The sequence below is a fragment of the Astyanax mexicanus genome, chromosome 19 (genome assembly GCF_023375975.1).
Source record: "Astyanax mexicanus isolate ESR-SI-001 chromosome 19, AstMex3_surface, whole genome shotgun sequence".
NCBI lineage: Eukaryota > Metazoa > Chordata > Actinopteri > Characiformes > Acestrorhamphidae > Astyanax > Astyanax mexicanus.
The window spans coordinates 36149964-36172500 of NC_064426.1; the positions used below are offsets into that span (position 1 = coordinate 36149964).

A 22537-nucleotide genomic window follows, 5' to 3' on the forward strand; every position below is an offset into this window, starting at 1 on the left:
TCTCCATCCTTTCCCTTTTCCCCTTTCCATTATCCCCCTCTCTCACTTTTCTACCCATCAATCTCTCCTTACCTTTTTCCTTTCTCTGATCTTTCTCTCTTCTTCCTATCAATCTCCATCTCAAGTTCCTTCTCTTTTTCTTTCTCTTTCCCACTTTCACCTGTTTCTCTCTTCATCTTTCTCTGCCTTTCTATCTTATATTTTTAACCCTCTCTTCGTCTTTCTCTTCTTCTCTCTATATCTCTTTAAAAGCCTCTCTCTCTATTTTTTCTTTCCCCTATTTCTCCATATATCTCCATTTGTCAGAAGAACAGAGAGACAAAGAGGTGTAAATACAGACAGAAAGATGAAGAAAATAGAGGAAAATAAGAGGAAGAAAATGTGAGAATCTCTTTTTCTTCTCTGTCTCTCTCTCTCTCTCTCTCTCTCTCTCTCTCTCTCTCTCTCTCTCTCTCTCTCTCTCTCTCTCTCTCCCTGAATGGGGGCTTTTATAAATAGCGGTGATCCTTCCAGATTATGGCGCGCGCGCCTTGATTAATTACTACGTTTGAAGTGTTGGCGCGAGCGCGGGCGGCTCGGCGCGGAGACGAAGACAGCACGCGGACAGCACGCGGGGGTGGGAGGGGTTCAGGACAGCGAGAGAAGAGCGCGTGGAAGCGCAGATGTTAAGACGCGCGCGCGCACACACACCGCCTCGGCTCGGCGATCGCGCGCCCTGAGAGATGAACTCGCGAATTTAGTTTCTGAATCTGAAACTTTGTTTCCTGTTAGTGCACGCGCTGATCCGCGCGCTGGCACCGGGAACGGAGATTATTTGGCAGAACTGAGGCGGCGAAACAAACAGATAAATATATAATAAATTAATAATAATAAACAAAACGTAGCCAGTTATTGTAGGCTCGCTCACCCACGCGCTCTGTATTATCAGAGGGTTTACTGTATTGTCAGAACAGGGCAGCGCACGAGCGGAGCTATATTTATTATATTACGATCATTATCACCGTGTTTATGCCGACGCTTCTTTCACAACCTTCACATTGTACTTTGTACAACTGTTTGCCCATTTGCTTAACACCAGTTATAGCACCAACATCACACCTGCTTATTTACTTACCTGGATGCTGAAAGCCCCGCCCCTTTTATTTAATGGGGATTTTCAGTATGTCAATTTAGAACTATATATATAAGCCCACAATACTTGACAAAACTTAGTTAGGTTTATTCAAGTTACCTTCTAGCTTTAACTCAGCTGAATAAACTTAAAATTGTATATATTTACAGCTTAACTGAGTGAAATCAAATTGATAACTTGACTGAGTTAAGTTGAATTAACTGTGTTAATTTGTGATTAACTTTTATGATCAACTGTTACAAAATAAATATTTAAGTGAAATGGAATTCAAAAGTAAAGTACAAAGAAATCAACATATTTATTTGTGTGGAACACAATATACTAAGTAGAGTTTTTGTTCAACAAATTGGTATTGTTGTTTATAATAATACAATTTATGTCTAACTCGTTTTAATTCCATTACTTTAAGAAATTAAGCAAACCAACTGCCTTAAAAAAGTTAAGTTAACTCAACTTATCCTGTCTTACAGTATAACAAAAATACTTTAGTTGTAATAACTTGATGTTTTAAGTTATGATAACTAATTACCCAGTATTTTAAGGCAACCGGTTTGCTCATTTTAACTTATTTGGGCTTATAGTGTACTTGTATTTGCCACCAAATGCTTCAAAACATCTAATAGATACAAATCCTTCCCTGGACAATAGAGACAGTTACTCCAACAAAAGCAGGATCAACTCTTTTTAAACCCTTTATTTTAAAAAGAAACAATGAATAAGCTGGTGTCCCAATACTTTTGTTTATGTAGTGAGGTTACCTCACTAAACTCGCATTTGTTTAGGTTTCAGCTTGTCAGCGTCAGTGCAGCGCGTGGCAACGCTCTCTTTTCCCGCCCGTTTTCTGACACGGGGATTGGCCAGCCCTGAACTTTTAGCCAATTGTACCACAGGACGCTGGAGATTCCAGCCAATCATAGCGCAGGAGGTGGGAGGTGCCTGAATACAGGTGTGGAAGTGGAGTGTTGAGCCTGAGTTTGAGTTTGGTCTCTATGAGAACATGGCGTGGACAGACCCAACAACACAGCCGCAGTTTCAGTACCAGGATTTGTCAAACGTCCAGTTCGTTCAACAGCCAGTAAGTTTCTTTCTGTGAACCAGTAATAAATACATGAGTCATTATGAGAATATTGTATCAGAAAATTATACTGTTTATAAGACTTCAGGCTACACAGAACTCATGTTTTTTCCAGCTTAATCATTTTATATTTAGAGTTGTAGTTATTTGTCCACCATGTCACAACAAGCTGCACGAGGGAGTGGACAACTGTGGCAAAAAATGGCATTTAATGAGTTTACCCAGTACAATATTGTCCAAATATTTCCCTTTTGAAGTAATGAAACCAGTCCTGCTTAAATATGTTTATAAACATTTTCTAACCTTTAAAAAACGCTTTTATTGAGGTAATTTTGTAGTATATGTAGCTGCAACCCAGGGAACCAATGGGTGTGGGTATTGTCAATCATTTATTGCTTTAAACAATTAAAAGTGTGACCTACCTGTCTGTCATTTTCTGCATCAATCCAATGGTTTAAAGAAATTTTGAAAAGAGCGTTACATATTTCTCCTGCATGTGGAAGAGTCGAGAAAACATGATTACCGGATAAAAGAACAAGGATAAAATTTGGCTATTAAATAATCTAACAAAACCTAGATAAGCGGATTCAAAAAATGATGGCTAGGTCATTTTACTCTGCATTTGATCAATGCAAAATGTGATTGATAGCTAAGAACACAAATTTAATTGGTTGATGTAAGAAATAATTGACAGGCTCATGTCTCGATTCTTGCTCATTTAGATCTCCGGTTTGCATCCTTGAATCCTTGAATTACACTTCTCCTAATTTCCACCTCTCTGGTTCGTCTGTGCTATAGTACTGTACTTTGGTACAGGGGCACATCGCAATATGCATATCAGTCAATCAATAATACCGCCCCCCCGCTGACTTCCAACCATCTACACCTCACCACTATCAGAGGCACACTGCTGCTGCATCTCATCCAATCAGGTCTCCCTCCTGCCCTGTTCTAAACCCATACATCACCTAGTGCCCCTCCCGAACAACTCATCCCGTTTGTTAGCTAAGGGTCCTGAGGGAGCTGGGGATGGAGTCAGCAAAAACCATGGCGTTTAGTGCCCCTTTAACATTTTTGAGTATGTTACACAAAAGTTACATTTTTCCATTTTCCATGCCAACCCTAACTTACCATCAGTGCAGTATTGCCTCCCAGAGCTATACCTTTTAGATTGGGTCATAGTATTTTTCGTAATTTTCAAGTGAAATATATTTGTTTGATGTAATGAAACATATCGGTCTGCTATAGCAACCACAAACAACCATTTGGGACATTACAGCAAGTGGTATAGAAACTGTATCACAAAAAAATGTTAAAATGTGTAAACTGGTTGCAAAAAAAGTTTCCCCAGCACCAACACTCAGTCACACGCATTTGCCAGGAATCATTACCAATAAATAACTGCAGAGCAGCCAACGACACAGCAGTTTAATTTTTTTTTTAATCAGCAGGTGAACATTAAAATCTACCACATTTAATGCATATTTGCAGCTCAGGTTTAATTGTGCTGTGGTTGTGTGTGCAGTCAGTGTGTGTTGGTGCCGGTGTTTGTCTTCTTAATGCCTGTTAGAGTACTGTAAGAGTGCTGTAAACCAGAGAAGCTCGGTGCTCAGCTGGAATGAAGCTATTTCTGCGTGTCTCTCCTCCGCAGACTCCTCAACCTGTAACAATTCTCCAACAGCTGCCTGCAGCAGTGGCTTCACCTGTACCATCCCTGCACCCAGGACACATCAGAGAGGGTATGGTGTCACATGTACAGGCACATAACAGACACTCAGGGTCATTTTCCTGTACATTTTAAGTTATGTCATTCTTTATATTGTTTGTAAATCACCAAAATTATCATTATCATATAAAAACACCTCAGATAATATCTTACTTACTGGACTAAACCCAAAAGTAGTGCTGGGCGATATGGCCAAAAATGCATAATTACTGTAGTTTTCAAGATTCTGACGGTTTTACGGTATATCACAGTATTTTTATTATTTTTTTTTATTATTTTTAGTATGACTGGGCTTTAATATAATTTTGTGAATTACTGTACTGTTAGAAGGACATATAATATAAAACACTAAGGCTTTAAATTAAGGCTTAGATTAGTATTGGGTTTACTTTGTCCCACAAAATATATGAACACACAATATATGAAGAAATCAGACTTTATTATCAGGAAAATAGCTAAAAAAATTTAAACAAAAGACCTTTTTTTAACACAGCTCCCTTTACAAAATTAAATATTTTAATAAATAGTCTCATAAACACTATAAACAAACCTAAAATACTCAATGTTTAAGTATTCAAAGAGATATTTCTCAAAAGCTCTATTGCACAAGTTGGATACAAGTTTAATATCAGTTTACTATATGTTATTATTGAAGCTATTATAGGCATTACAGTATTTAAATCAGCTACAGCTCCCTTCTTTCTCCAGTCAAAAAATACATTCAAATCATCCTTCAAGCTACAGTAATATAATTAATATATTTAAAAGGGCTGTAGTTACTGCTCTATTTTAATGAGATAAAAAAAAACACTCATACATTGAGAAACAACAGCAGGAGGTGATCTAATTTCTCAGCAGGACGGAGTTAGACCAGCGTTTGTCTATCTTCTTTGAAGGTTCTGTTCCGCACGGTGCTCCACAGTGCCCTCTAGCGGTATGGCAGTATTGGAGAAACACATACTGGTTCAAGTTCACCCTGCGGTATACCAAATGAACCGGTATACCGCCCAGCACTACCCAAAAGGTTGCATGTTTAGCCTTATTTATGGACATGATTCTGGTGATTATTGTCTGGATGCAAGAATGCTATAACATGAAGTAAAAACAATAACGTGAAAAGGTTCACCTAATACAAATTTGGAGTAAGGAAAGAGCTGGTGGTTTTAAAAAAAGACCCAGGGATATAGACACAACAGTGGTGCTAAATCAGGAAAACACAATCTCTACCCTAACAACACGTGCTCTGTACTGTTCATAGACTGCAGGATCTGCACACCTCTAAGATGGTTACATTAAGATAGATCAAAAGCCCCTGAAACAGGTGGTATAGAACATTTTGGTGTTCTTTTAATATCAACACTGGATTCCTTTTTAGATAAATTGAGAATTTAGATATTTTTTCTTCTCTAGTAAAAGTTACTTACTGGCTTTCCCTAGTCATTTTTATAGTATTTCAAAAAACAATTATCTATAGTATGTGGAAAACATTAATTATCTGTTTTTAATATTTTAGCTTTTAGCTGGTAATTTTATTCAAACTAACTGTACAACAAAAAAAATCTGTCATTATGCAGTTTCCATCTTCCATCAAAAAATCAAAAAATTTCTTATTTTAAAGCATTATGACAATGAATCTAACTAAATAAGATTCGTATTTAGTTAGAAAGAATTACATTCAAATCTACATTCAAAATTGGTGGAGTCCAAGACTAGACTTAATTCCTGTTTGGGAAACTGCACCTAAAGGTTTGGTTTATCAGAAGGGAATAAGCCTAATCTGGGACCACACAGCACTGTGAATTGAGATTCTCTATTAAACAAGATATGTAGTCTAGGGCTAAACTTAATTCCTGTCTGATAAACCAACCTTTATATGCACTTTTGAAGTCAGGGATCAAGCCTAGCCCTCCTCGTGAAACAGACGACTCCTGAGCTCAAAGTTGGAGGCCTACCTTTCTTACGGTTTCTGAAAATGAAAGATTACTTTCTCTGTGACTCTTTAGGGTTGCATTTGGGTTCCAAGTGGTTAACTTACCTTCTTCATGACTCCCAAAGTTTCTGAGGGTTTAAAGGCATAAAGTTGGACTTTCACTCTGTTTGTGAGCTTGAAATTAGAGGCTCATTTCTCCTAGTAGTGTGTGTAAGTTCCTGACAGGTTTAAAGTTGGTAGCTTAACCTTTGTATGACTGTGAAAGTTCAAAGCTCACTATTTCTGTGACTCTTGAGAGTTGGGCTCAACGTTGCTAACTTGCCCTCCTCATGACTCCCAGGCTTTCTGAGGGATTGAGAGCTCAAAGTTGGAGTCCCACTGTCCTTGTCACTTTGAGAGTTCCTTGTGTGCTCAAAATAAAAGACAGCCTTTTTGGGGATGCACAATAATATTGAAATTATATTGGTATTAGACGATATAGCCACTGTTTCAAAACAACAGCACACGTTGTTGATGTATTTGTTGTTTGCTGACGAATGGGCTCTAAATTGGAAGTCCACTATCCACTCTAAGGTTTCTTATGACTACTGGTCTTTTGAGCCCACCTTCTTTGAAACCTGGGGAGTTTACAGGCTTATTGCCTCAAAATATGAATACTGTTTGCCTCTTGCCTTTTCATTCTCAACCTGGGTTCAAGTTGGAGGTTCACCCTCCTTGTAAGTCTGAGACATTTGTAAGGGGACTCTTGGGCTTGTGGCTTTAAAGAACTCTTTGATTGCTTAAAGCTGAAGGTCCATGCTCTTTGAGACTCTTCTGGCCTCTTTTTAAAGTTGATGGGTTGAGTGCTCAGAGTTTGTCATTCAAAAGGTAGTTTTTAGTTCATGGGTAGGAAGCCCAACCTTCTCATGGCTCTGAGAACTTCTAATAGCTAAAGATTAAGTATTGTTGCTGGGTCCCAGTTGGAAGTTCACCCTCCTCGTAAATCTGAGAGTTTTGCAAGGTGACTTGTGGGCATGTGGCTTTAAATAAATCTTTGAATTCTCACAATTGTAGGTCTATGCTCTTTGAGACTCTGCAGAACTCCTTTGAAAGTTGATGGTTTGAGAGCTCAGAGCTTGTCCTTCAAAGGGCTCTTTATGGTTCATGGGTAGGAAGCCCAACCTTCTCATGGCTCTGAGAGCTCATGGTCTCGTTGGCTTAAAATTGGAGCCCCATTGTCTTTTTCACTCTACTCATGAATTCTGAGGATGCACAAGAGAACTCAAGGTTAGACACCAATTCTCCCCATTACTGAGTATTGGTGCTGGGTTCAAGGTTTGAGGTTAACCCTCCTCGTAAATGTAAAAGTTGGAAGGTGATTTGTGGGCATGTGGCTTTTTAAAAAATAAGTATTTAACTGCTCAAAGCTGAAAGTCCATGCTCTTTGAGACTCTTTAAAACAGCTTTTAAATTTCTTTTAAATTTCATAGGTTTAAGGGTTTGTAAGCTCAAAGCTTGCTAGTCACAGGGTTCATGATAGTTCCGAGGTTGAAAGTCCAAACTTCTCATGGCTCTGAGAGCTTCTGGTAGCTTGAGAGCTCATGGGCTCCTTGGCTCATAGGGACTTGATTGGTTTAAAATTGGAACACCAGTGTCCTTGTCACTCTAGGCATAACTCTGTGGTTTCAGAGAAACCTCATGACTCATGTTGGTTTCCAAGGGCTAATGGACTCAAACTTCGAGGATGACCTTCATTAAACTTGAATGGTTTCTAAGGGCTTTTGTGTTTAATACTAGATGCTTAGCTTCCTTTAAGTTCTGAGGAATACCCATGAGCTTAAATTTGGAGGCTTCATTGTCTTTCTGAAGCTTTCAAAGAGTTTGAAAATGGTGCTTGAAAATGGAAGCCCAATGTCATTGTGTCTCTCACACTTTTAAGACACATCCTTCTTGTAACCTCTTGTGTCTAAGAGTTTGAGACTTCCCTCTTTGCAACTCTTAAGGTTTCTGAGGGCTGCATATGGGCTCTTAGTTTGAGACCTCAGGATTGCTCAAGCACAACCATTCTGTGTTTCCTTCAATAAACATGCTTTTATATTTGTATTGATCTTATTTATGCTCTCCAACATCTAGCAACCACTTCGCAGCACCATATAAACCACCTAGAGAAATTATTGGAACCACCTGGGATATTACAACAAGTTAGCAATACAATATGTTCCACATAGCACAATTACACAAAGCACCTAGGATACCATAGCAAGCAATTAGCAACATCATGGAAATCACCTGGAATACCATAGCAGACACATAGCAACCAACACCTTAGCAACTTCCTATTAACCACTTTGCAACATCATAGCAATTACTTAGCAGCATCACCTGGGATATCACAGCAACCATCTAGCAACAACTTTCTAGCAACCACTAGCAACACTATAGGATACATTTGGGATGCTCTAGCGACCACTTGGCAACACCATAGCAACCACCTGGAATCCACTTTTTATGTGTGTTTTCTATACTGCATTTTCCTAAAGAAATATCCTTTTGTTAGTTGATGTTTTTTTTTTCTTTATGTTCTCTTTTAATACAAGCCTCTGCATGTCACGCCGCCTCAGTCTCCTTCTACACTGTCGGACTCCATTTCCCAGAATCCCTCTGATTATGACGTCAACAGCACCCGTTCGTCTTCACCCAATCGCATTACACTCCGACGCTCTGATTCTCCCGTGTTCTGAGTTAGTTCCGGTTCATCTCTATCTGGCTCCGGTATTTAAGGCAGCAGTTTGTAAACAAACACCGCGAGGTATTGCTAACTTATGTTACATACTAAGCGTTTTCCTGTATATTGTTTTTGCCTTCTCGTTACGACCCTGTTTTCGGATTATCGGTTTCTGTCTTTTGTTTTGCCCTTTCTGGATTTGATGTATGGTTGGACTGCTTCTCGGTTACGAACTCGGACTGTATTTTTGACTACGTTTTCTGTCATCTGTGAGATCACTGTTTGCCTGGCTATTCTGTTAGCAGTGTCTGTTAGCCATCCTGCTAATAAACCTCTCTGTATTTTTAACTCGGCTCGCGTCACTCCTCACTACCTGGCGTCACACTGCACTAGCATGATATAACTTTGTCACTAAATATTTGCCCACAGCAACAATGATATTACGATTCTGTGATATTCTGGGATATTCAATATACTGCAAGACAGTTCTCTACTATGTCTTACAGTGTCTGTGTTACAGAAGATGACAGAATAGTCCTTAATAAGCAAATACCAGGAATTATGGATTTATTGGTGTCAAATTTACAGAATTTGACAACCAATATTCTTAACCGCAGGTTTACCGTATTCACTTGATTAGCACCACCATGTGGAGTAATGAAGCAATAACTTTAGGAAGTTAAGGAAGTTAAGAGTGCCTTTGTTTCAATAAACATATTGACAGCAATATTTTGTCCCACCTCTACTCTGCACTGCCCAACAGTGGCGTGCACAGACATTTTGGGGGGCAAGTGCTCAGGGGGGAAAAAGGGCACTTTTAAGCGCACTTGAAACACTTCATTGTACAAAAAATTACACGCCCATATTGAATGAAATTTGACTTTTATTTGTAACATTCTCTAAATGTGAGTTTTCAATGGAAAAATTTCACACCACCAACTGATAAAATAAATATACAATATTGGGCAAACGGTAGGATTTTACTTGATGTGTATGTTACCTGGCTGGTGGGACACGGGGGAGAAGAAGCCTGTCTGTTGCAGTGCGTGCTGTGCTGAAGACTCGCTGAACTGAATTGCTGCTGCAGCGCATCTAGTGTGCCTTGCGCGTGACCGCGCGGGGTCACGTGACAGAGGAACAGAGAGGTCGGGTGTGTGCGAGCTGATTTCAGGGCATTCTGTTTTCACTCGTTTTTAATGGCTCAGGTTTTCAAAAGATCATTTCAAACCGGCTTCAGTAAAATCTTAATAATAATAATATATAAATATATATATATATATATATATATATATTTTTTTTTTTTTAAACGAAGTTTCAAAAGGGCACTTTGGTTAATAAAGGGCAGAGTTGGTGATGCTTTAGCACCTGATTAGAACCTGATGTCTATGTCTGCACGCCTCTGCTGCCCAACATATTGCAAAGTCACTGGATTCCCTATTTTATTTCATATAGGGAAGTTCCCTGCATGACCACTGCTACTGCGCAACCCCACGCCTGTCTAAGTGATGTGTCCTACGCCCTCGGCGTCTGAGCTCTTTCCTCTTAGCTCACACACACCTGGCAAGTCCGGACAGGGAGAGACAGACACCTATCCCATCTCTAGTCTCATTCTCTCTCACTGAGCCTCCACTGTACATCCCTTACGAACAATCATGGATCCTTCTTACATCATTTTTAATAGTGAAACAGTGGATATGTCCAAATGTCTGGGTGTGATGTTGGGATCTGCATAAATGCTGCAGCTTTGAGGTCTAATGCTGTGGCTTTGTGGGTTTCTTTTTTTTGTCTCCCCAAACCTCTTCCTTTAGAACAGTAGCTCACATACAGTGAGTCACGCTGCCTAAATCACTATTCCCACACATCTCCTAATCACTATCCTGCACCAGGAGCACTGTATAGAAAGCTGCTACAGGCACACATGTAATTTACACTTACACCGGGGATGCGCCCCCACCACCTCCTGAAAGGCCTGGTTTTTAAAAGTGTGTTCAGATCTTATATACAGTTACTCATGGCAGAGGTCTGTTTGAAAACTTTATGAAACATCACTGAGAATGTGTGGGAAAGTGTTTTTGGTCATTGCTTTACCATTATCTTGTCGCCAGTGTTTCAAAACAAAGTTGAGCCCATGATTAGTGGGACTGAAAAACAGCCCTGAGGTAAATGATGACTTACGTTAGCTAAAAGGGATAGGTATAACTTATGTAACCATGCTGTAATGTATGTAAACTCAGACCAACTTTAAAATGAAGAAAAAAATTAGTTCTAGTTTTAATTAACAAATATTTCTGCTCTGCATCTCAGTTTGGTCAAGAAAAGCCAACTTAAAATATTACTTATGAGCTGCAGCTAGATATGTTTAAAGGGGAATTTATTTGAAAAAGCTCACATTTGAAAAAGGCTAAACAATGGGAGGGGTAGTTTGGGCAAGGGGAACTGACTGGGTGATGTATGGGTTTAGAAGCAGGGCAAGAGGGAGAGCTGATTGGCTGAGCTGCAGCAGCAGCAGTGTGCCTCTGATAGAGGTGAGACGCAGATGGTTGGATGTCAGCAGGGGGGAGGTATTATTGATAGACTGATGTGCATATTGTGATGTGTCTGCATATCAAGGTATACAGACAAACAAATCATGTACGCCTATAGCACAGTTGAACCTGTGGGGACGCTGAGGAGGGGTGGAAATTACCACAATAAAAGCATTTTTAAAGTTTAGGAAATTTAAATTTAAATAAAAAATAAATAAAAAATTAAGCAGGACTGGTACGTTTTATTATTTTGGAGAAACATATCTCAGCTATTGATAGAATAAAAATGGCTGAAGGTTTAGTGGCTCTTTAAGTATTTTGTGAAATCTGTGCTTTCCAGTTCTCTGACTTCCGACCATTAAGGCCTTTGGTTCTATTTTAAAGGGATTTAAAGGTGCTTAATTTTAAAAAGGCACCGTTTTTAAATACAGCCATCTTCATACTAGAGACCACAACTAGACACTTTAAAAAGAATGAAAGTGCTCCACTGCACTAAAGGACTGTAAGAGTAAGATCACTGTATTTTCTGTACTTTTTAGTTCCGTGTGAGTATCGTTCAGTAATAGTTTTGTTTTTGCTCTGCGAGAATCACTGCCTCAGCACATCTGACCTACCTATTAGCTGTACAGGGATCAGACGTGTTGGGGCAGCGGAGACATAAATCTGTACGTCACACTGAGTTGGAGTTCAGAGTACTGTAGAAAAACACAGCTGTTCATAACAGATCCATTTACATTGAGCTGCTAGGATACAGGGAGTAAACACTGAATGAGTCTATAGTAACTTCATATCATATCACATCAGATGTTATTCAATTTTTGATTACATAAAATATTTTTGAGTACAAAATGACTTTTACCAATAGTTTGTGTTAAAAGTTTCCTTCTGATTTTTTTTTTGATTTGTTAATTTCGTGTTTTTTAAGCACTTTTGCACTTGGTTTGGTGATGACAGTGTTGTTGTGATGTAATGTGATATCTCCTGTGCTGTTTGTGTACACAATCAATACACAAATTTGATTAGCATGCCACCTAGGTACTTTTTTCTCATTAATTAATCAAATTTTAGTCAAAAATTATTTCTGCCATGCCTTCTATAACTTTAAAAAGAAAGATTTACAGATTTAAATGCCCTCTAAAAGGCCTGAAAAAGTAAGTGAGGTGACATTTCATGATCAATTTACGTACATAATGTTATCCCATGACTTTTAGCATGTCATTGTACAGTACCGCTCATTCAATGTTTTAATCTATTTTATGTGTTAAGTATTAATAATTAAACTTACCAAAATACTATGTGAAGCATTTAGGTGACATATCTTGGTTGCTGTTAATTTGAGGTTTCTAAGGCTGGTAACTGTGATGAATTTATCCTCTGAAACAGAGTTAACTATTGCTCTTCCTTTCCTGGGATGGTCCTGATAAGTGCCAGTTTCATCAGAATGATTTTGATGGTCTTTATGACTGCACTTAAAGCAGCACTAGGATTTTCTTGATTTTTGATCTTTTTAAAGAAGTAACATTACAGCTTGAAACTCACTGCAGCGCTGCATTGAGGTGTAATAGGAGGAATAGCGGTGCTCTCGTGTGAGCTCTGAGCTCAAACCAGACTCTAATTTTTCTGAGGTGGCCGCGACCAACACTCGCGAGAACTGCGACCTGCTTTCCGACCTTTAGTTCTAACAGTTCTACAAGGACTACTGGTTCATTCTTTACAAACTAACATAAAGACACTCTGGCAGAAGCTGGAAAGAGACAGAAAATATATGTGAAAGCCAGAAAACGAGAAAGAGAAACTAATCCACCTGAAACATTTATTACACTCTGCAACTGTAGGGGGAGCCCACGAGCACAAAATCTCAATCCTACCTAGTGGAGCTTTAAAAATACTTTAAAAGTGAATAAAAAATAATAAATATATATTTTTTTAGTTAGTTGAGTAGTTCTTTCCATAATATGTATTAGAACATTACTCAAATAGAGCTATTCACTGTACACCAACTCTCAACCTCTTCACTACTTTACAACCGATGCTCTCAAACACTCAAATTAAGCAATTCAAGTAATTTACTCTTGGTAAATTCAGCACAGATGTTAACTAAAAGCTGATCATTCCAGGTGACTCTACCTCATAAAGTTGACTTAGAAAATCCAGCCAAGATGTCCAAAACTGTCATCTAAGCAAGAAGAAGAATCTAAAATCTAAAACATATTCAAATAAACCTAAAACAAGTTTTTCTTCATAGTTTGGATGACTATTAATCTACGATACAGAACACTGAATTTAATATGTATCCAAACTTTTGACTGTCGAAACGCCTCAACTCTTTTTTATACTGGAGAAAAAAAAAACATTCTTAATTTTAAAATGACATGATTTCATTCCCAGTCACTTGTATCATTTCAGCTGAATAATTAATCATTAAATCTTCACAAGATGTTATGAGTTTTTGATTAAGTGACAAAATTCCTGCTTCTTTTCAGTTCAGTATCTGCAGTGACTGCAGAGATTTACTGTGCTGCCTCTGTTATTAATATGTCTCAGAAATTGAGGATTGCAAGATTTTTTATTAAACAATAATTACGGCTTGATCTATATATATATATATATATATACGTATATACATATATATATACGTATATACATATATATATATATATATATATATATATATATATATATATATATATATATATGATTCCTTCATTAGTAAAGGCAGCAGTTCTATATCTAAACATAAAGACTTACTATTGGGATGTATAAATAGAACTTTACCTGGTTAAATCATTTTATACGTTCTGTAGATGGATCTATATATATGGAATATTCTAAATATAGAACACTTTTCAGTACAACAGTGCTCTTTTGTGCATAGAATGTAATGAACAGATAGCAGTCCCTAGTGGATTTTAGTGGTTATTGCAGTAGTATTGATTTATTAACACTTGTCTTTCTATATCTATAGATACATTGTCTATTATTGTATTATATACTCTCTACTAGTGGTGCACCAAATATTTGGCATTTTGGCATTTGGCAATTTATTATTCCTAAAATGGCACAAAATACATTTTCGATGTGTATCCAAATAAGTGAAAAGACTGAATAATACCAAACAATTTATTTTAATTCATATTTTGCATAGTTGTTATGTGTGGCACATGTTAAAATATTGCAAGTTGCAATACCTTTTTTTTGCCAGGCAATGTATATGGATCTGAAATAACAGTGACAACATGTGTGTATCATCACCTTGTCCATCTTCATTTTTGCTGTTTTTGACTTTTTTTGACATAACACGAATCTACCAATTGTTCTTTAAATTTTGCCAAAATTCCATGATGAATGGACCAATAAAAATGCTTCAAAAAGACTTGGAACACAACCTTTTTCCACTGACATCCATTGAAAATTAAAAGATGTTTTTCCTTCTTTTGTAACTTTTCCATTTTGGATATGCAAGGTTTTAATCTGACAGCATCAGTATTAATATGTGTATATTGTATATTTTGTTTGTGGAATATATAGATCTTGTAGAGCTGATGATGATGCAGAATGCGCAGATGCACCAGGTCATCATGAGCAACATGACCATGTCTGCTCTGAGTACGTTCGGCTACACATGTTCACCTGAGGTAACTAAGACATGCACGTCCTCACAAACAGTGAAGATCATTCATTTTTTTTTATTTAAAGTCAGTTTAAGCTTCAGAAGTCCATGTTATTAATATCATTTTGTTATGTAGTATATTAGAGTATTATTTCATTGTAATTACATAATTAGTCTACGCAACTAATTGCAATTTAATCTGACTTATGTTTTGTATGTGCGATTTTTTTTTCTTGCAAAAAAACATAAAAGAGGTGTTGATTTAAAATCAATACTGTTTGACCCTTTTTATGAGAAAACTATGTAGCCTTTTTAAGTGATTTAAAACATTAACACAATATTTAATAGCACTTGTGATCTTGATATGATGAGATGTTTCCTCGCAAACAAGCATAAACAAAGCTGTAGCAGCATTAGAATTAGCCGCTAACTGCAGTGCTAGCGGGAGGTAAATGCCGCCTGATAGCAATAGACTGAGGAACCCTGAGTGTTCCGTGGACCCAGGCCACCGGTTAGCTAGCGTTTTTTGTCACATAGCTTGTTTTAACATATCCAATATTCTCACCTCTAAAGGGAAAAAGAGCTAACGCTTTGGTTAGTGGCTAATGCTAATGCTGCTGCACCCAGTGCCTTAATTAACTTGCGTTAAAAAAATAGTAACCCATTACTGATTCCAAATTAACAGTGTGCATTAACGCTTTAATCTTGACACACCTAGTTTTTTTATATAAATTGATATTGGTATTTGGCTGAATTTCAGCAGAAAATGTTGAATTGGATATTTGAAGGAAAATAAGTGAAAATAAGCCAGATCCAATTCTGTAATAAATCTAGCCTAAAACAGCACACGTTCGCTGTCACGGTTGGCTAGGCAGAGAGACGAGGAGGCGGACGTAGGTAAAGGTAAGGGGAGTTTTATTACAAAACTAACTAAAACAAATAAACAAAGACATAAACCAAAGCAAACCAGGTATACCAAAGACATAAACAAACTTGGAAGCTAACAAAGGAAAACAAACAAAGGAATAAACAAGAGATAGCAAAACACAAGGGCTATGAAGGAGCGGAAACACGGGAGAAACAAGCGATAGGGGGAAGGTGCAAAGACCCACGAACACAGACTGAAACACTAGGACTATATATACACACAGGGAACACACGAAACACCTGGGAACACAGGTATCGAGGGGGCGGAGCTACAAATAGACACAGGTGACAAAAATTCAGGTAAAGACGTGGACTAAGCTTAGGGGCGGAGCTACAAATGACTACAGAGGGAGCATGTGGGAGAACTGACAGACACCAAGGTAAACAAACAGAGCACACTAGACACAGAGACAGACAGGGAACAGGGTCAGGATGTGACACTCGCACTGTGTAATATCCAGATGTTCTTCCTGTAGGGTAATAGTGTTTAAGTAGATGGTTAAGGGCACAACAGGATCAGCTAGGGAGACCTTGGTATAAACCTACAACCTTGTGATCAATAATAACCCAATTCTCTTACCTGTATAGAAGAATAGAACTGCAGTATTGTTCCATCAGTAATCTTTCATGATCTTCATAACAGCATTTAGGTCCACCTGTAGCAGCTGAGGATGATGCAGAGGTGTTCCATCACTACTACCCATATAACCCTGCATTATCTCACTCCGTGTGGATGCCTCCACTGACTGGTCCTCAGATCCCTCAGCTCCAGACCATTCCAAGCTTTCACCACCCTTCTGACCCTCTGCACACTGCCCACACACAGCACAGGGAGCGGTGAGCAGGCCTGCCTGCATGTGCATTCATGCATATTCATAAACCAGGAGTTTTCAGATTATTTCAGATTTGATCCAACCTTCTACAGTTTTTGGTCAGATTGTGGCCACAGATACACTGTTGGCTATGTTGGATGTTTTTCTTTGTTTCTTTAATTTAGCAGTGTGAGCACACTGTTAAAAAAATAAGTGTAAAAAACAGTACTTTTTCAAAAGCCAGAAAATGTCTGTTAAAAAAATAGAAAATGACTGCGACATTTAAAACAGACATAAACCGTAAAAAAAAATAAATAAAAAAATAAACAAAAAGTTATTGTATTTACTATGATTAACAACTATTATCTCATTTTACAAGAACTTGTCTTATAATTACATGAAATCTTTCATTTTAACATATTTTAACTCTTAAAAAAGTATTATGTAAACAAAAATAATTATTAATTTTACAAGAACTTGTCCTATAATTACATGAAATCTTTCATTTTTAACATATTTTAACTCTTAAAAAAGTATTATGTAAACAAAAATAGTTATTAGTTTTACAAGAACTTGTCCTATATTTACATGAAATCTTTCACTTTTAACATTTTTTTTTAAGTATTACATATTCCTTATTAAACAAAATCATTATTAATTTTACAAGAACTTGTCCTATAATTACATGAACTCTTTCATTTTAACATATTTTAATTCTTAAAAAAAGTATCATACACTCCTTATTAAACAAAATTGTTATTAATTTTATAAGAACTTGTCCTATAATTACATGAAATCTTTTCTATTTATATACATTTTAATTCTTAAAAAAGCGTCATACACTCCATATAAAACAATAATTATTAATTGTACAAGAAACTGTCCTATATTTACATGAAATCTTTCATTTTTAACATATTTTAATTCTTAAACAATTATCATACACTCCTTATTAAACAGAATAATTATTCATTTTACAACAACTTGTCCTATAATTACATGGAATCTGTCACTTTTAACATATTTAAAATGTTTTTAAAAAGTATTACGGATTCCTTATTAAACAAAATCATTATTCATTTTACAAGAACTTGTCCTATAATTACATGAAATCTTTCATTTTTAACAGATTTTAATTCTTAAAAAAAAGTATCAGATACTCCTTATTAAACAAAATAGTTATTAATTTTACAAGAACTTGTCCTATAATTACATGAAATCTTTTTTTTTAACAGATTTTTTTATTCTTAAAAAAGCGTAATACACTCCTTATAAAACGTTGTAATAATTAATTTTACAAGAACATGTCCTACAATTACATGAAATCTTTTACAGGTGTCCAAATAATTTTGTCCATGTAGTGCACAAATTGTCAAATTATACATAGACAAAAATACACACACACACACATACACACACACACATACACACTAACACACTTGATTCCTGTGATCCAGGAGCGCTGTACCACCCCCACCCCCTCGCAGTGTGACCGGAACTGTTGGAGCTGAAGTCCCTCCTGTTACAGGTACACACACACACACACAAACACACACACACAAAATAATTGCTTCCACCATCTGTACAGCACAGTTATATTGGCCATCTTCCAAAGCTCGGCTCTTTTCTAAAAGAACAGCTTGAATCTGTACACTGAACAGAACAACCAAGCATCTCTCTCTCTCTCTCTCTTTCTGTTTTTCTCTCTCTTTCTTTCTCTCAGACATTTACGAAGCAGAGAGAAGACAACATGAAACAGAAGAGACGCACAGAACTGATGCATAACCAACTATACCACCCACACAATACAGAAATGAGTGTATTGAATTAACTCCACACATATGTGCATATATTAAAATAGAGTCAATGCATTATAACATGTATAATTATCCTTCTGCATTTTTATTTTGCACATGTTTGTGTGATTCTTCCGTCTGGGGCCCTTTTTATCATCTTAAAAGGTAACATTTTACCATCATTAAAGGTAACAATGACAAGACAATGCTAGCATGCATTTAGTTAAAGACTTAGTAATATAGCCAAGATTATACATAAATTAAATATGGACCACTGTCAATAATGTCACTACTGACAGTTGGCCAGCAGGTGGCGATATTTACCTTTACATCAGTTCTTGTCCTGTTAAAGGAAAATCTTCAAAATCTTAGGGATATTAGATCAGAGTTTTGTAGTACAGTTATTAAGCATGTGTAGTCAGTTAATGTGTGTGTGACCAGTAATAATGTGATTAATGGCTCCATGAAAGTAGAAGAATTACAGAGAAAATATACCTAAATTACTCAAATATAAAACACCATGAACATCAGTAATCAGAATGTTGAATGAATCTTTATTTAAGCAATAACTTTCACAGACGAATTTTGCACACTGTTCAGCCATAACATTATAATCACCTGCCTAGTGTTGTGGAAGTCTTGCTTACACAATATCATGGTAAGTAACAAACTCAGAAATGAGAGTACACTGTGAGCCTGGATAAGTTGAATTTACTTAAAAAATGTGAGGAAACCGGTTGCCTTAAAAAAGTTAAGTAATGGGTAATAAAACTTAATTTAGCATAACTTAAAACATCAATTTATTACAACTAAAGGGGAAGTTGATTTAACTTTTTTATTTTTGTTATACTGTAAGACTGGATAAGTTGAATTTACGTAACTTTTTTAAGGCAGCCGGTTTACTAAATTTATTTAAGCAACGGGAAATGAAAATTTGAGTTAGCATAAATTAAAACATCAAGTTATTACAACTAAAGGGGAAATTTAATTATTTTTAAGGTAGCCCAGGGGGAATCACTACACACTGATGGTGAGTGTTAGTCAGAAACTGTTGGACACACCCAGTATGCAAATAGATTGTGACAGAAGCCAATGGAAAAGAAGCTGTTAATGGCAACAGACTAAACTCAGTTATTATAAGTTGGTTCAACTCAAAGATCTCAGTTTGAATGTTTTTTTCTGCCTACAAATGTTCAACTAACTCAAAATAGTTGAGTATTGTTTAGAAATATCCAATTTTATGTAAAACAGACTTAAATCATTTGAGTTCAAACAACTTCTGAGTTTACAGTGTAGAGGTAGAGATAGGTTAGAGCAAGGTAAAGCGAGGTAGAGTGAGGTAGAGTGAGGTAGAGTGAGGTAAAGTGAGGTAAAGCGAGGTAAAGTGAGGTAAAGTGAGGTAGAGTAAGGTAGAACGAGAATCTTGTGGCCTGCATGCATTGTTGACTCCTAACACCTTTGATTAAGTAATATTTAAATTATAATGGGATTTAATTTTGTTCCCAGTGCATCCTCTGACCAGCAGAGGCCAGTAAACGCTTCACTAGCTGTGAGGATGAGTCAGAGTTTATAAGCGTCCCAATGTTTTTGTGTCTCAAATCTGTGTGAAAGAGGAGAGAAGAGAGGAGGAGGGAGGAGAAAGACTGAGATTAGCTGTAAGTGAAATGAGAGAGGGAAGATGAACATCAGGGGAGGGGTGTGAACAGAGTGGGTGAGAGGTCAAAAAAGGAAACCCTTGGATAATAATGACAAGTTTAAGTTTATATACTAATCATTTGTCATTCAACGATTAATTTTTTTATGATCATTTTCCAGCTTTCCTTTATTCCAATCCAATGAACCTTTATTTAAACTTTTTACATTACATTACATTACATTACATTTGGCAGACGCTTTTGTCCAAAGCGACTTACAATATTGAAGTGCAAATAATAGAAGAGGTTAAGTACAAAAATAATAGAAGCATCTATAGATAGGGCCTTAAGGAGGTCAGAGGGAAATAATGGGATAGAGGAGTAGAGAAGAGGAAGAAGGAGATGAGGTTAGAATTAGTTAGTTTGTTAGAGGTGTTAGGAGAGTAAGTGCTCTTTGAAGAGCTCTGTCTTCAGGAGTTTCTTAAAGATAGCGAGAGATTCTCCTCATCTGGTAGTGGAAGGTAGTTTGTTCCACCATTGGGGAACTCTGTATGAGAACAGTCTGGATTGCTTTGTGTGAATGTTTGTTTGGCAAAGCGAGGCGACATTCATTGGAGGAGCGCAGCGGCCGGGAGATAGCGTAAGCCTTCAGGAGCGAGTGCAGGTAGGAAGGAGCCTGTACTGTCATCACCTTGTAGGCGATAGTAAGCACTTTGAATTTGATGCGAGCAGCAACCGGTAGCCAGTGGAGCTCAATGAGCAGCGGAGTGACATGTGCCCGTTTTGGTTGGTTGAAGACCAAACGTGCTGCTGCATTCTGAATCATCTGTAGTGGTTTTACTACACAGGCCGGGAGGCCAGTTAGTACGGCATTGCAGTAGTGGAGGCATGAGATTACCACAGCTTGTACCAGGAGTTGGGTGGCCTGTTGCGTCAGAAACGGTCGAATTTTTCCGATGTTGTAAAGCGCAAAGCGGCAGCATCGAGCAACTGAGGCCACATGGTGCGTGAAGAGAAGCTGGTCATCAACCATGATACCCAGGTTCCTAGCAACCTTTGTCGGTGAGAGAGAGAGAGAGAGAGTCGATGGTTATGGCAAAGTTGTGTTGAATAGAAGGTTTTGCTGGTATGACCAGAAGTTCAGTCTTTGAGAGGTTTAGTTGGAGGTGATGTTCCTTCATCCATGCGGATACGTCTGAGAGACACTGTGATATTCGTGCAGAGATTGAGTGATCATCTGGTGAGAACGACAGGTATAGCTGAGTGTCGTCAGCAAAGCAGTTGTAGGAAAAACCATGTGAGCGGATAACCCGACCTAGAGAGGTGGTGTATATTGAGCAGAGAAGAGGTCCCAGTACCGAACCCTGGGGAACCCCAGTGGGTAACGAGTGGGCTGGGGACAGCCGTCCTTGCCATGACACCCTGAACGAGCGCCCAGTGAGGTACGATCTGAACCATGACAGCGCATTGTCTGAGATCCCCATGTTCGAGAGTATAGTTAGGAGGAAGTCATGGTTGACTGTGTCGAAAGCAGCCGAGAGGTCCAGCAGAATGAGCACTGAGGACTGTCCTGCAGCTCTAGCAGTTTTTAACACTTCTGTCACAGACAACAGAGCCGTCTCAGTAGAGTGCCCTTTCTTGAAACCAGATTGGTTCTGGTCCAGGAGGTCATTTTGGGTGAGGAAGCCAGAGACTTGATTGAGAGCTGCTCTTTCTAATGTTTTAGAAAGAAAAGGCAGTAGTGAGACCGGTCTGTAGTTATCAACCTGGGCGGGGTTGAGAGAAGGCTTTTTAAGCAGTGGTGTGACCTGTGCTTGTTTAAAAGCAGTCGGGAACACACCAGATGTTAAAGAGGCATTGATCGTGTGAGTAATAGCCGGAATGATTGCAGGTGCAATGGTTTGCAGAAGGTCTGAAGGAATCGGGTCAAGTGGACACGTAGTAGGACGGCTACGCGTTAGGAGAGCCAGTGTCTCGTTCTCAGTGAGAGGAGCGAACGAGGAGAAAGCGACGCCTTCGGTAGAGGGATACCGGGCAGCAGAGCATGATGTAGGACTGCTACATGTCGCATCAGTAAACTCTCTGCTGATAGCTGCCACTTTCCCAGTAAAGAATGAGGCAAGAGCTTCAGCCGTAAGGCAGGTAGCCTGAGGAGGAGGTGGAGGGTTGAGTAGTGTTTTGAATGTAGCAAATAGTTTCCGGGAGTCTGTGAGGGAGCTGATTTTTTTGTGATAGAATTCAGCTTTAGCAGCAGTGAGGCTGGCTGAAAAAGAAGCCAGGAGCAGTTGGTAGTTTTTTAGGTCTGTCTGGCTTTGCTTTTTTTGCCATTTTCTTTCAGCAGCTCTGAGTTTGGAGCGTAGTTCCCTGAGCGTGTCATTTTTGAGCCATGGCTGCGGTTTGCTTGGTTTAATGGCTCGAGATGTTTGAGGACAGAGGTCCTCCAAACAGGAGCTTGGAGTACATAACATTTTAATACGACATAAGATATTTTAAAATACGATATAAAACATGATACAATGACTATCATAACATTAAAATGAAGTACCATCACAATGGCCATTATGACATCACAATGTAGCACTGTCTTAATGGCCTTTGTGACATCGCAATGGGGTTCCAGGCCAATGGCCGTTACGCCACCACAATGTATTATTGTCTCAGTTATG

At 38.0% G+C, this 22537-nt stretch overlaps 1 protein-coding gene across 2 annotated transcripts; it reads left to right on the forward strand.

Annotated features, from left to right (window-relative positions):
- The first annotated feature begins 2017 nt into the window (after positions 1-2017).
- LOC103044572 (proline-rich protein 29-like) lies at positions 2018-18327 on the forward strand. 2 transcript variants are annotated; one of them, XM_022664983.2, is made up of 6 exons: positions 2018-2207; positions 3889-3946; positions 14621-14727; positions 16273-16466; positions 17899-17969; positions 18165-18327. In XM_022664983.2, exons 1-6 carry the CDS (start codon positions 2130-2132, stop codon positions 18224-18226), a joined length of 570 nt encoding a protein of 189 aa, XP_022520704.1. In that variant the 5' UTR covers positions 2018-2129; the 3' UTR covers positions 18227-18327. The 2 variants fall into 2 exon arrangements, with proteins under 2 accessions (XP_022520704.1, XP_022520703.1); XM_022664982.2 differs by having other exon boundaries at positions 2031-2207; positions 3859-3946.
- Positions 18328-22537: the final 4210 nt, after the last annotated feature.